Source organism: Mauremys reevesii, linkage group 9 (genome assembly GCF_016161935.1).
Source record: "Mauremys reevesii isolate NIE-2019 linkage group 9, ASM1616193v1, whole genome shotgun sequence".
NCBI classification, from domain to species: Eukaryota; Metazoa; Chordata; order Testudines; family Geoemydidae; genus Mauremys; species Mauremys reevesii.
In genome coordinates this window covers 64558874-64571378 of record NC_052631.1, presented here as the reverse complement: position 1 = coordinate 64571378, position 12505 = coordinate 64558874, and the positions used below count along the sequence as shown (strand labels likewise).

The following is a 12505-nucleotide window of genomic DNA, read 5'->3' as shown; positions in this document are numbered from 1 at the left end:
ATCTGCTTCTTCGTACTATGTTTAGTCCCTTCTCTCCAGGGAGCAGAACTGGGGGCTCAGCCCCAATGGTCCCATAAGGCTTCTTTCCTTTTCACTACTCCAACCCCACCTGGCATGCGAAATGAAGGCAGAAGGGTCCGAGCTTGGACCAGACAAGCAATACAGCCGGGCTCGTTAGGATCAGGCAGGCGAGTGGATGCCAGGGAGAGGGTGAGGGGGTTGCTGTCAATCCCAGCATCTCTTTGGGGTTGGGGTAGGTATATTAGGAGAAAGCAGGGTTCTCACCTTATCTGTAGGGCGGGATAGATTGTCAGGTACATCAGGAAAACTTTCCCAGACATCTTAAATGCACGAGCCAGGCGATCCCAGGGAAGCGCAGTGTCCACATAAAGAGAGGCAGCTCGGGCTGGCGTGACTGCAGTTTGACAGATTCCTTCCTATCCAGTTTGCAGGGGGGCCCAGGGGCTCCCCTCTCTCCTTCCCCAGTCTGCCCCAAAGGATGGCCAGCTCGGTCCAGGTGTGCTGCAGCTGGAGTCTCTGGGGACCAGCAAAGAAAACACTTGTAGCAACCAAACAAAAAACTACAGGTGGTGGTGGCAGGGGAAACCTACCCAGGAGAATCCAAGTTCAGAAGGAGGAGGAAAGCCAAGCCTGGTGCCTTTGTGTCTCCTTGCCCTCCAGCAAGTTTAGGGGCTTTTCTTCCATTCCTGCCCGTTTGGGCACTGCCTCTGTGGCTTTATTGTTGAATTCCCAATATCCAGCCTCTTTATGGAAGGGTTTCCCCTCTTCTCCTTCCTCCCAGCTCACCAGCTGTGCCTGTGCCCAGCAGACAGGTGCAGTGAGAGCTGTGTGTGTGCGCACAGCACAAGCCCCACCGGTTGCTATTGCAGCCTAGAATACTGAAATCCTCTTCTCTCTGTCCCCCTCCTTTTCTCTGCCTCTCTCTCTCTATTTCTTCCTTCTGTGCTTCTCTCCCCACCCCTCCCAAACTCGCCCACCCTCCCTCCGGCTTTTAATCCTTCCTTTCTGATCCTTTTGGAAAGAAGGGTCAAAGTTGGGCATTTCTTATCCTACTCCTTGGCAGGAGAGGAGCAGAGCGAGTGAGAGGGAGACTGGTAGGGAAGAGGAAGAGAGATGCTCAGAGGTCTCACGCAGGGTCCTAGCTCCCCCTCTGTTTAGTGCAAGGGGTGGAGGAAGGCCTCCTCCTTCCCAGCAGGGCAAGGGTTAACAGCTTCTTCTTGCTCCCTTCTTAAAGGGAAAAAAAGGCAAAAAAAGTTCAGTTGCTGTGCTGACAAAGGCTGTATCCAGAAATCAAAGAAAAATGCCTATTTGTGTGTCACCGAGTTACTAAACGGAAGCTTTTGGGAAGGCGAAAACCGGAATTCATTAACTTGTGTAAAGCTCTCGCTCTCCTCCTTCACCTAACGAGACATGACAAGGTCGTCGCTCGTTAGTCACATTGTAGCGTAAAACCTCGCGCAATGTTTTGTTAAAAGCTGGGGAGCGAGGCTGTTGCTAGTAAAAATGTGCCAGAAGCAAATGCCAGCAATGCTGAGCGAGGCTCAGCTCGGCCAGTAGAAGGCGGCCTTGCACCCAGTGCATTGTGGGTGCTAATGCACTAGAAAGCATAACCACTCACTGCCACCTCCATGGGGTGAACCTTTCTGTACACAGCCTTGCTCCTGGGTTACGTCCAGGTCTAGTGTCAGCCCATCACAAAATAGCCAGGGCCCCAACTCGCAAGTGCTCATGCATGGGATTCCCACTGAGTGTAGTGAGCGTCTCTTGAAGAGTTGGGATCCTTCACTCGAAAGGACATTCCGAAACCCAGCTTTTGCCCTGTGCCTTCCAGAACAGCCCCGGCAACTGGGTATCTTATCACATCCCTCCTTAAAATTCTCCTTTGCTAGGATGCCAACAGAAACTTGACCAAGCACAGTGGGGTCCTGTCCAGGGGTGGGGGTCCTAGGCACTAGGATAATAATAATAAATAATAACTGACTTGTGCGCTATTGCCAATGTCGTTCTGTTGGGGGATTTGCTGTACAGGGAGATAGTGCTGCTTCGTGCAGGCATCAGGCGACCTGTGGGCTGATCCCAGCTTTGCCACTGATTCATCTGAGACCTTGGGCAAGTCATTTCACCCTGTGCTCAGTGGCCCCATCTCTTAAACGGGGATAATATGTGTTTACCTTTTCAAAGCGCTTTGAGATCTTTGACTGAGAGACACTGAGGATTATTGAAGAACAATAATCACATCCCGCATCTTGTCTCTGGGACCAGTTCGTTCTGCTGAGCCAGAGGTGAAAAGGCCGTAACACAGCTTGTATGGAGAAAGGAAAGTTGGTCTTGTGGCTATGACACTGGTGTAGGCCTCAGGAGTTCTGCGTTTAATTCCTGGCTCTGCCACCGATTCACTGGGTGACCCTGACTACATCACTTCATTTCTCAGTGCTTCACTCTCCCCTCTGTTAAGTGCTGGTAATGCTTCCTTTGTTTAGCTTGAAAGGATGAGAGTCTTATATCTCAGTGCAGCCCCTGGCCCAATGGGCCCTAATCTCAGATGGGACTTCGGGATGCTACCATAACACAAACAGTAAATAATAGTAACACCTGGCCAATTTTGCAAGGCTGGTCAGTAGCAAGGCAGCCATCGCTGACTCTTGCCGCAAATCACCTCAAGCAGTGAAGCGTGAGATTTGACTACCCATCATAAACCACAGGAGCGCAGCTGGTCTCACGGGAGCGCCAAGATGGAATGTCCTTCTATTAAGTGGCTGTGTATTATGGTTGTTATATTCACAGCAGCCTGCAATGAGCTGGTGGGACCTCTAGGAAGGTAATGTCAGAAAGAGTAAATAATGCAGATCAAAACTGCAGGGAGTGGGGGGGTAAAAAGGGCTCTTCATACTCCAGAGAAGTCTGGGGGCTGAAACATGCTGGGAACATTGGCTCCTTCATTAAATCTGGCCTCCATTTTGACATGTACTGTGCCTCCCGCTTGACCAAAACAACACTGGAATAATCCCAGCAAGCAGGCGAACAGGAAGGCTTGTTTTCAGTGTGCGTCGGAACCACTGAACCCTGGAGATCCAGCTGACAACAGGAGATCTGGACTTTAATCGCACAGAGCTTGCTCAGATACAGACCCCCATTGCCTGCCAGGGGAACTTTGCTGGAGTAAGAGTGCAGGATGTGGCCCTTGGGTACTATTCCTGGCTAGGCCCCAGGAACCCCTGAGCCTGACTCCCATCCCAGCCCAGGGTCTGATGGCATGAGCAAGTCTCTGCTCCACTTTTCCCCTTCAGAGGCTGTTCACAGACGCATTCATGAATGTCTGCAAAGTGCTTTGACATCCCTGGCTGGAAGGGACTAGGGAAGGACAAAGCATTATTAGTGTATTGCTGCACCAGGTCTCCTGGGAGAAGTTTCCTAGCCAGCCTCTTGTATCTCGTGTTCTTTACGTTAGACCAGAAGGTACCTCTTGCTTCACCTTCCATGCTGTTCAGTTCTCATCCAGGTTAATAACAGGCAGTGTCACTAGGCATGGGTCCTAGGGCCCTCCAGACAGAACAAAGTTATCCAGTAATAGGCTTACAGCCTCCCATCCATGTGCACAGCCATTTTAAATGTACCGTGCTGGTTCTTACACTTGGCTGAGGTGATGGTGAATGATGCTCCCTCTTCCACATTTATAATAGCAGGCTAGTGCAGAAGGTGAAGGTTGAGTTTAATACACCTTCGACTCCTATCTGCCTGTCGCTTGCACTAAGAGGTGGTGGAGAGCTGGTGCCCTGGTCGCTCGTGCAGTGGCTTCCCTCTCTAGCTCATCAGTAAAACTCAGCTGATTGTTCTCTTGCCTGCAAAGGGTCTGAATGGAGTCTGAGCTTATGCTAACATTAATCAGAGGTAACTCTGCTAATTCAATGGGGGGAAAGCTGGTGTGAGAGAGGGCCCAGGCCTTAGGTGCCTACTCTCCAGGAGAGACCAGGCCCCTGGCACTGGCAGATTTGTGAGGTGTGGAAGCCCACAGGTGGAATATGAGCGGATGTTGCAAGTCAGGGTTGAAGTGCACTGGCAGAGCTGTATGGAGGCTGCCAGGCCCAGAAGAGCAGGGCGGGACGGGGGTGCATCACAGAGTGGAATGGGGACTCTGGGACTAGAATGACTGGAGATGTTTGCAGGTCAGGATGGCGGGGCAGCGGCACAGCGGGGTTGTGTCCCAGAAGTGGAATGGCAGAGGGTGCTGACGCTCTGGATTGAGGTGAATTTGCAGTGCTGCTTGGGGCAAGCTGGCACCGAGCCTGCCCATCCTCTCTCTGGCACTGCTCTGTGTTATCAGTCTGGCAGCACGGCTAAGGGTGCTGTCCTTTCCGTAGGGCCCCTCCTCTCTGGCTTTGGTTGGCAGTCCAGGAAGCTAAGTGTCCTTTGGCACATTTAGCAAAGAACAGGGGATAGTTCTGGCGTCCTGGCCAACACTCCCTGTTGGAGCAAACCAGGTCCTAATGGCCTAGGTCCATATGCTGCAAAGCTGCAGTGGTTCCTAGGGGAACCGCTGCACTTTCAGCCCCCGAGCCTCCTCTCACATTAGTGCAAATTGGGGCCAAGCCCATTCAAGTGAGTGGGGTAAAGATGGTATCAGGCTCCCAGGGTCTCCTTGTAAAGCCCTCTGGGAGATACTGAGTAGGGTATCCTCCTCAAGCACCAACCTCTTTTCTACGGTACAAAGTGGCCTGTTCTGTTCACCCCGTCAGGACATTTGTTCGCCATCACAAGGCATTTGTACCTCTTATGCTCACTTGAAAGCCCCTGCATGGCGGCAGATGCTGCATCCTAGCTTACGCATCATCAATAACACCTCAAGCTGGGCTCCGACTCCACACTCATTATGGCTGGCGATGATGTATGAAGTAAAGAGGACACAGCTTGATTTTCAGGTGCCAGGTTGAGCTTGCTGTGCTGACAGGTAGAAAGATTTTGTTTTGACTTGTAAGCTGAACAAACATGACAGGGGAAAGTCACGGCAGGAGAATGAAGAGGGACAGGACAGCAAGGCACCGTTGTTTGCAGATTTGCTTTTCTGGCTCCTCCCCTGCTCAGATTGTAAAAGGTTAAACCACTGATGGGGTCAGTGTTTTAAAGGAAGGGACCCGTGATGGACACAAAAACATCAGACACAAGACACTGGAAAGAAAAAACATTGTAGGGCTTATATAGGGATGGGTGAAGTCAGGGCAGTTTGAAGGCCTGAATATCTCCTTGGGATGCTAATTTATTTTGAACCGGGAGTCATATAGATATAGATATATAGATAGGGTTGCCGATATATCTTATCTGGAAAATATTGTAAATATACACACTATAGATAAACACATGCATCCACACCCACACATGCAATGTGTTTTTCCAACTAAAGGGAAACCTGTGCTCTGTATTAAGGATAGAAGGACCCACCAAAATCTGGACTGACATAAGTGAGGGCCTGTACATGGCAGGGCATTTACCTCATCATGGGAACACATCTCATTCCTCTTTGCTCCTTTTGTCCCAGCCTTTCTATTTGTTTTCCTCCATCCCCTCTCTACTCACCTTATTCACCCGCCCAGCGCAGCTGAAGGCAGAGTAAGCATCCTCCTCAGGGCCCTGCCAGGGTGTCTCCGCCTTGCTCCAGGGGGACCCTTTCTTAGGCTGAGAAGGAAGTTCAGTTTCCATGGCCCATTCAGTCTGGCTCTTCTGCTGAGGCTGCTAACAAGACTGCTGCCCCTGCGGCCAGTTGTGGTAGTGATTTTATGCTGTGGACATTCGCACACTAGCTGGTCTAAGAATACTAACTCGTTTCTCTGTGTCTCTCTTATTATATCATACAGGCCATTGAACAGCCATTAGATGCTGAAACTATATTAATAATTCTACAGAAGATTCATGCGATAGCTTTTGCCCCTGAAGAATTCCAAAGCACAGCTTTGGATATACAAACTGCAGCAAAGAGAGCGAACGCTTCAGCTGTCACTGAAATGCAGCTTTCTCTGGGGTGAAACACTTCCACTTCGTAGCTGCATACAGCCTATGTCAAACTGAACCTTCAGGGGGAATTGAGGTAGATGGAATGTAAGCTTAAAAGCTTGTCTCTCTCACCAACAGAAGTGGGTCCAATAAAAGATATTACCTCACTCACGTTGTCTCAGTTGAAAAACCTGGCATTTGGCTAGGATATGGGGTCATCACGGCACCTCTTATGAGGGTTCTTTAATGACTGTGAAAGTTCAGGATCTAGATCTTTCAGACGAAGGCACCTGCAACCAAGGGCACCGGAACAGGGGGGCCCAGGACGCCATAGCCCCATCACTTTTAAAAGCAGGAGGGCTATGGCATGCCACTTTTTACTGGCCGTAAGGGCGAGCAACGGGGGGGTTAAGGGGAGAGAGAGGCGTGAACGGGGGCGGGGTCATGGGGGGGAAGAGGCGGCACGGGGGCTGGGCCACAGTTCTGGGGCTGGTGGCCCCCTGACTTTTAGGGAGCTTCCATTGTCCCTGCCTGCAGCAGAATAAGCTCCCTATCCCCATATTGGTGCAGTAGTTCAGCACTGACTCAGAGAGCACAGTACCACTTACCGACTCACCAACACAACTTCCTTGTGTGTCTCCTATTTAAGTGCTAACAGGCTGTGGGCTCCAGGCACTCTATTGCTACTGACCTGGTCAGGATTCAACACAGCGAGCTAGTGAGGCATTGCTTCTCTCTCATTATTAATCCCCCAAGGCATTTCTGTCCTGAGACATGGGGATATCAACAACTTCTTTATATACACGCTCTGGAATGTTTATTCAGTAGTAAGCAACTTTATTGCTCATGTGTGTCTGACTTTAGCTTAGGGTGACCAGAAAGCAAGCGTGAAAAATCAGGATGGGGGGATGGGGGGGGGTGTACTAGTTGCCTATATAAGACAAAGCCCCTAATATTAGGATGGCTGGTCACCCTAGGTTAGCGCCTGCCTTTCACAGTGCAATTACCAGCTACCTGCCTGGCATTCATATCTGGGTACTGAGCACTGCTCTCTGTCCTGGACTGGGTCTTTGGTCGTAGCATATTCGCAAGCCTCAAGAGCTATGAGGTTTTAACGTAGCAATCAAAGGTTTAACTCAAGGAGCTCTGTGTAAGGAGAAACAAAAAGATAGGGTAGTTCTGCTCACCTTAGTGCAGGCGGGACACTTCCTGTTCCAGCTACAGAGGTCTGGAGGAACGTGGGAAATCCAATAGTCCCAAATTCTAATCCTGGCTCTAGCACAGTGAGGCCAAATCACTTTGCCTTTCCAGCTCAACTTCCCATCTGTAAAATGGGGATAATATGACTTACCCACCTGCTTCACAGGGGTGTGGTGTGGGTTAATTAGTCGGCCTTAGACCCTCAGGTGGTGTCAATCAGTGTCATTCCAACAACTATAGAAATGTACTGCTTTCCTAGCCACCAGAAAGCCTTTCATTGGGGTTGCCAGTGTCCTGCTATGACACAAAAGCAGGGGTTGAAAATACAGTGGTGACCGGGGATCTGTTTTTTCCCAGCTTGAGCTTCTCTCAATAGAGCCTCTCTGCACAGCCCCCGAAAGTGAGCCACCCCGCATCGTGCCACTGTTCAAAACCAAGAGCTGCCCCTCTGCACATGGCGAGGGATTGGCTCTGATTTTCATTTAACCTTTTGGGCCAAATTCTTCCCAATATTCCATGAAGCCTTCCCCCCCAGGGTATTATTTCTTTGGATATTTGCTATGTCTTTTCAGCACCTCTTCATTTTAGTTTGCTCCCTCCAGAGAGCCCCTGGCTTGCTTTGGTTCACGGAAGGGGATTTTTCTTCCCTTAGAAGTAGTGACAGGAGCCCAAGAAATGTGGGTGCCTTAATTCTTCAACATGTTATTGGTAGGACTTTGTGGTGGCCCCTAGGAGCAGTCACGGAGCAGAACCCATTATGCTAGGTGCTGGACAAACACAGAACAAAAAGACAGTCCCTGCCCCCCAGAGCTTACCTTGGGAGCAGACCCTCATTGCCTGGGACATCTCTCAGGGTATGTCAGAGCTGTGCCGTGAATCTGAACTCCTCCTGCCAAAGTGGGGGCCTGTGAGAACTGGCTCTGAAGGGGGACAGTAGGGGGGTTTGTAGGGGGGTTTTGCAAAAGCAAGTGACCCAGCTTTGCCCAGCCTTAGGTGGAGAGATTCATTCTATCCCCACCCGCTGCAACCCAGACCTTAGGGTGCTCAGCACAGTACAATGCTTTTGGGCAGGGAGTACAGTGCATCCCACTCAGCTGAGCCTGCAGGGGGTGTGAATGAAAGGAGCCACACTCAGGCTTTAAATAAGGAGGAGAGAATCACAGCTCCCTTCTCCATTCACAGACCTGAAGGAGCAGGGCTCCCACACAGCCCTCCTTGGCCGGTGTGATGAGAGCTCTGCTTTACCCATAGCCCAGGCTGGGATTTGGCAGGATGCTTTAAAGATCCCAGGTAGTTTCCCAATACCATACCACGCCATAGATTTAGGGGAGGAAACACCCACCCTGTTTCCTGCCACAGCTCCCATGAAATACTGACCTAGATCGACCCTGCTTAGAGCATGAACTACCAGGCCAAGCTAGTCTAGGTGCATGTCCCTGTCTTTGTCCCCAGGTGGGTCTCCGGAGCTCGACAGGTTGAGATCATTGCTCCAAACAAGCCCATTTCATGGGTGGCAGGAGTGTACACATCTGTACACAGCAGCCTCCTTCCTACACAGCTGGCCCCGTGGCCCTTCACTCTCACTTTTCTTCCCCCTCCCACCCCACCTTTACCAGCAGTTGCTCAAAGCTGCCAGCCTGCATTTGAAGTGCAAAGGAGCTGATGTTGTGAGCTGTGTTTCTTCCACACTCAGTGCCCTCTAGCTTTTACACTCAGAAAATAAGAGGCGCCCAAGTGCCCCTCCCTCCATCACCCTCCCCTAATGAAACAGAGACGGCGTTGCTGGGATCTGGTAATTGCCATCGCCAGAAAGGAGAGATCTTCCCCTAATACTCACTAAGCTCCAATCTTAATCTTGTTCGTCGCTATTAAGTCTGGGGGAAATCAGGCTGATACGTTTAAAGGAGGCGAAATGAAAAAGATTCAAGAGGAGGCTGAAGTCTCTTCAGGAAACTGAAGGGGAATAATCTTCAAAGGCTCCACAAACCAGCCTGCCTGAGCCCAGCAGAACTGAATGAGTAACAAGGAGCTTGGTGGTTAGATCCTCAGTTATTTGCCTCTTTCAACCACTGGCAGGGAGCGGGAAGAAGATGGAAAGATTTTCAAAGGCACCACAGGGAATTAGGTGCCCAGGGCACCTAACTCTGTTAGGCTCTTCTGAAAATCCCAGAGATTGGCAGGTTGTTCTAAGGAAAGCCCAGTGCAGATCCCAAGAGTGGTCCCTTGCCCCTGGACCAGCAGAGGCTGGGAGAGCTGTGGACAGGGTTCTCGGTCCCTGGAAAGGAGAAGGAACTCCTCATATCACACTCTGGTGGCTCTGCCCTGGTGACTTGTGCCCAGCCCTTCCTGGCGAGAAGGATGTTTGGACTGAATGAGGGGGTGTGGGTAAATGAGGTGGAGGGGAGAGCCCCTTTGAGGATGGAAGGAATTCCCAGGGTATTGTGGTGTAAGGTTCCAGCAAGGGTGGGATTAAACACCGGCTTTGGCCCAGCTGTGTGGATGTGGGGGCTTCTGGCCCCAGCACTTTGTCTCACAAGCCATGGGGCTCCCTCCATTCCTCTGGGGGAGGAGACAGAGGGGAATCTAGGAATCCTTGAAAGCAACCAGATTCCATGCAGTTCCCACACCCACAGGCTTGTCCTATGCCCAATAAGGGCCTCATCCCGCCCACAATATAGGAGTAAATCCCCCGTGACTTCAGCGGGAGTATCCCCAGGCAGGAGAGCAGGACCCTGCAGGGCAAGAGTGACACAGAGAAACACAAGGGACCAGGAGAGGTAGAGAACAAATGAGAGATCAGAAGCCTGAAACAGAAAAAGGATATGTGCATGTGTGAGGGAGAACCGGAGCGTTTGCCTACTGTGAACAGGAAAGGACACACGTTGCAAATCAGAGGGGGGTCTCCTCCCCCTCCCAGCTGCCATGTCATCCCCAGAAGGGAGTGCTGAAGGGCTGCTGGCCAAGCTGAGGCGCTGGCACATAGAAAGCACACAGGCCGAAGATCTGTGGAGTTTGCAGCCCCGGAGGATGTCAGATCACCTGCCCTCATGGCTCCATGCCCCAACTGCCCCTCCTCAGTCCTGGCAGCCTGGATCACTCAGCTGGACCCTGGCTGCTGCACTCTCATGCCCTGTCCTTGGTGGAGAAAGGCTGTGGAAGGGGACTTGCGCCTTCTCAGGAGTATACAAAGATCACATTGCTGGCTACTCAATGGCTGTTCAATGATGCCTGCCCCTGGCTGGCCAAAGCACAATGCATGGAGCTGCATTTGTGCACAAAGGAACGAGGCGGATGCCCTATTAGCTACCTTTCCCCACTGCATGCCCCTCCCCCATTCTGTCTCCCCTCCCCCCCATGCCCTGCAATGGAACCCACCTGGCCCAGTGAAAGCACCAATGCAGAGCTGTCGGTACAAGCCGACAGACGGATGGCTGGATGCAAGGATCTGGCTCAGGTTTATGCTGAACCCTGCTTTGGATTTAGGGTCAGATTAGTAGAGACATGCAGAGACTTCAAGGTAAAGTTGGGTCCCAGCTCTCCTCCGGCGCCTAGTTCCCTTTCGCCAATGGCAGCATTAGGACAGCAACACCAACACAGTTAATGGGCTCTGACAATGAGTAGGTTTTGGAGCACAGCTGAGCAGACCTGCCTGCCAGTATTACACATTTGCTCTGATTGGTCGTGCCGTTCTTTGGTGACAGCTGCCACTTGGAGGAAGCCGAGGCTGCTGGGTACCCCCATCCACTCGCTGGATGCATCGATTCTGACAGAGGCTGTCCGCCCCCGTGGGCAAGTGCGAAGTGGGGGAGGCAGCTGACATCAGCAGGTTTGTGCTTCCCTCCGCTCTGGGTTTCTGGGCTGACATGCCTCGAGATAGACATGTGGGCTGTCAGTCAACCAACCTGGCCTGTTCATGCACTGCATGCACCTCGGGTGTGCTCCACAGCCACTCTCGGTGCCTTCCATTCTGCCAACAGGGTACACCCACCCCCATGCCAGGCACAGACCAGTTTCCCCACCACACCACATCTCCTAAGATGTCGCGTTGCACTTACACAACGCCTGCACGCTCGCTAGCCCAAGGGCACACCCCAACCCCAGAGGGCTCAGGAGAGATCAGCAGCAGAAGAGAGAGGCTTCTGTTTCAAACCTGTCCCAGGATAACAGTGCACCACAGTGGTTGTTTTCTGATTGCTGCTAGTAGCCGCTGAGAAATAAGTGGACAGTGTGAGCCCAGTTCCTAGTGGTCTGGGGTCTGCATGTCCACTGATGCTCTTTGGCCCTCTTGTTGGCTGTCCCAGGGGAGAGGCAGGAATGAAACTGCTTGGACTGTTGATGACACCAACACTTTCCAAGGGACTGTATGGCTACCACCGAGAGCTTCCTCAATTTCAGGATGGAATTTCTTATCAAAACCAGGGAGCCCCATCCCACAATAGCCTGGGGGGTTGGGCACCCTGCTAAGATTTAAGGCCCTGCTCTGAATCAGGCAGAGCAGAGATCTGATGTTGGGGTCTTGACATCCCAGGTAAGCAGCCTGGACATTGGGCTATTGGCCATGCTGGTAGCTCGCTCTTGTTTTTCATGAAAAAGGTTTGTCCTGGTGCAGAATGGGAAGACTTTTGTGGTTCAGGAACATCATCTCCTGCCCGGTTCTAGTCAGGAAGTCTGAATCCCTCTGGAACGCCTAGGGGTGGGGCCTCCAGATGTAGGGTTGAGGCACAGCAGCAGAGAATTTTGGGGACTCTTGTCCTGCCATTGCTGATCTTGTAACAGTTCTGGGGACAGAGGACTTCACTCTCCAGGGCTGTCAGGCCAGTGCCATCCAACAGCAGTAAAAGTCACTTTTAAAAACCCCAAATCAAGCAACTAAGGCAGCCATAATTACACCCATGCAACTCTCCACAGTCTGCATGGCTCTCCACCCCCATGCTCTCAAATACCTACACAGATAGAGCCAAAAACAAAACAAGTACAGATCAAGAGAACTCTGCCTTTCCTATCCAGGCAATGATGAGGGGCCTTTTCATTAGGGACAAAGAGATGCAAATATCCTGAGTCATCACATGCAACTAGCAAGGTAGCACTCACCAGAACAGGGATCTAAGTTCCCTTGTGAACAGCCCTACAGAGGGCAGAGGCCTTGCATCAGAAAAATCCCAATCAATCAACATATAAGAAAATAAACAAGTATGGTTCACTGGTGGTGTTGGATGAGATGATGGGGAGCATTCTGACCTGGACTCCAATTTTCACCCAGAACTCAAACTGAACCAGAACAGAACTATCTCAGAAGTTCCAA

At 51.4% G+C, this 12505-nt stretch overlaps 1 protein-coding gene across 2 annotated transcripts in view; it reads right to left on the bottom strand.

The window, feature by feature from the left end:
• Positions 1 to 7262, bottom strand: part of LOC120372636 (gamma-aminobutyric acid receptor subunit gamma-4) — a 93331-nt gene extending 86069 nt beyond the window's left edge. Inside the window, exons 1-2 of one of the 2 annotated variants that reach the window (XM_039489908.1) lie at positions 7191 to 7262; positions 286 to 537 (exon numbers count right to left, since the gene is read on the bottom strand). In XM_039489908.1, coding sequence (XP_039345842.1) covers positions 286 to 341 — 56 coding nt within the window. In that variant the 5' untranslated portion in view covers positions 342 to 537; positions 7191 to 7262. Of the gene's footprint in view, positions 1 to 285; positions 879 to 7190 lie in introns of those variants that run through there. The other variant, XM_039489906.1, reaches the window with a different exon arrangement.
• Positions 7263 to 12505: the final 5243 nt, after the last annotated feature.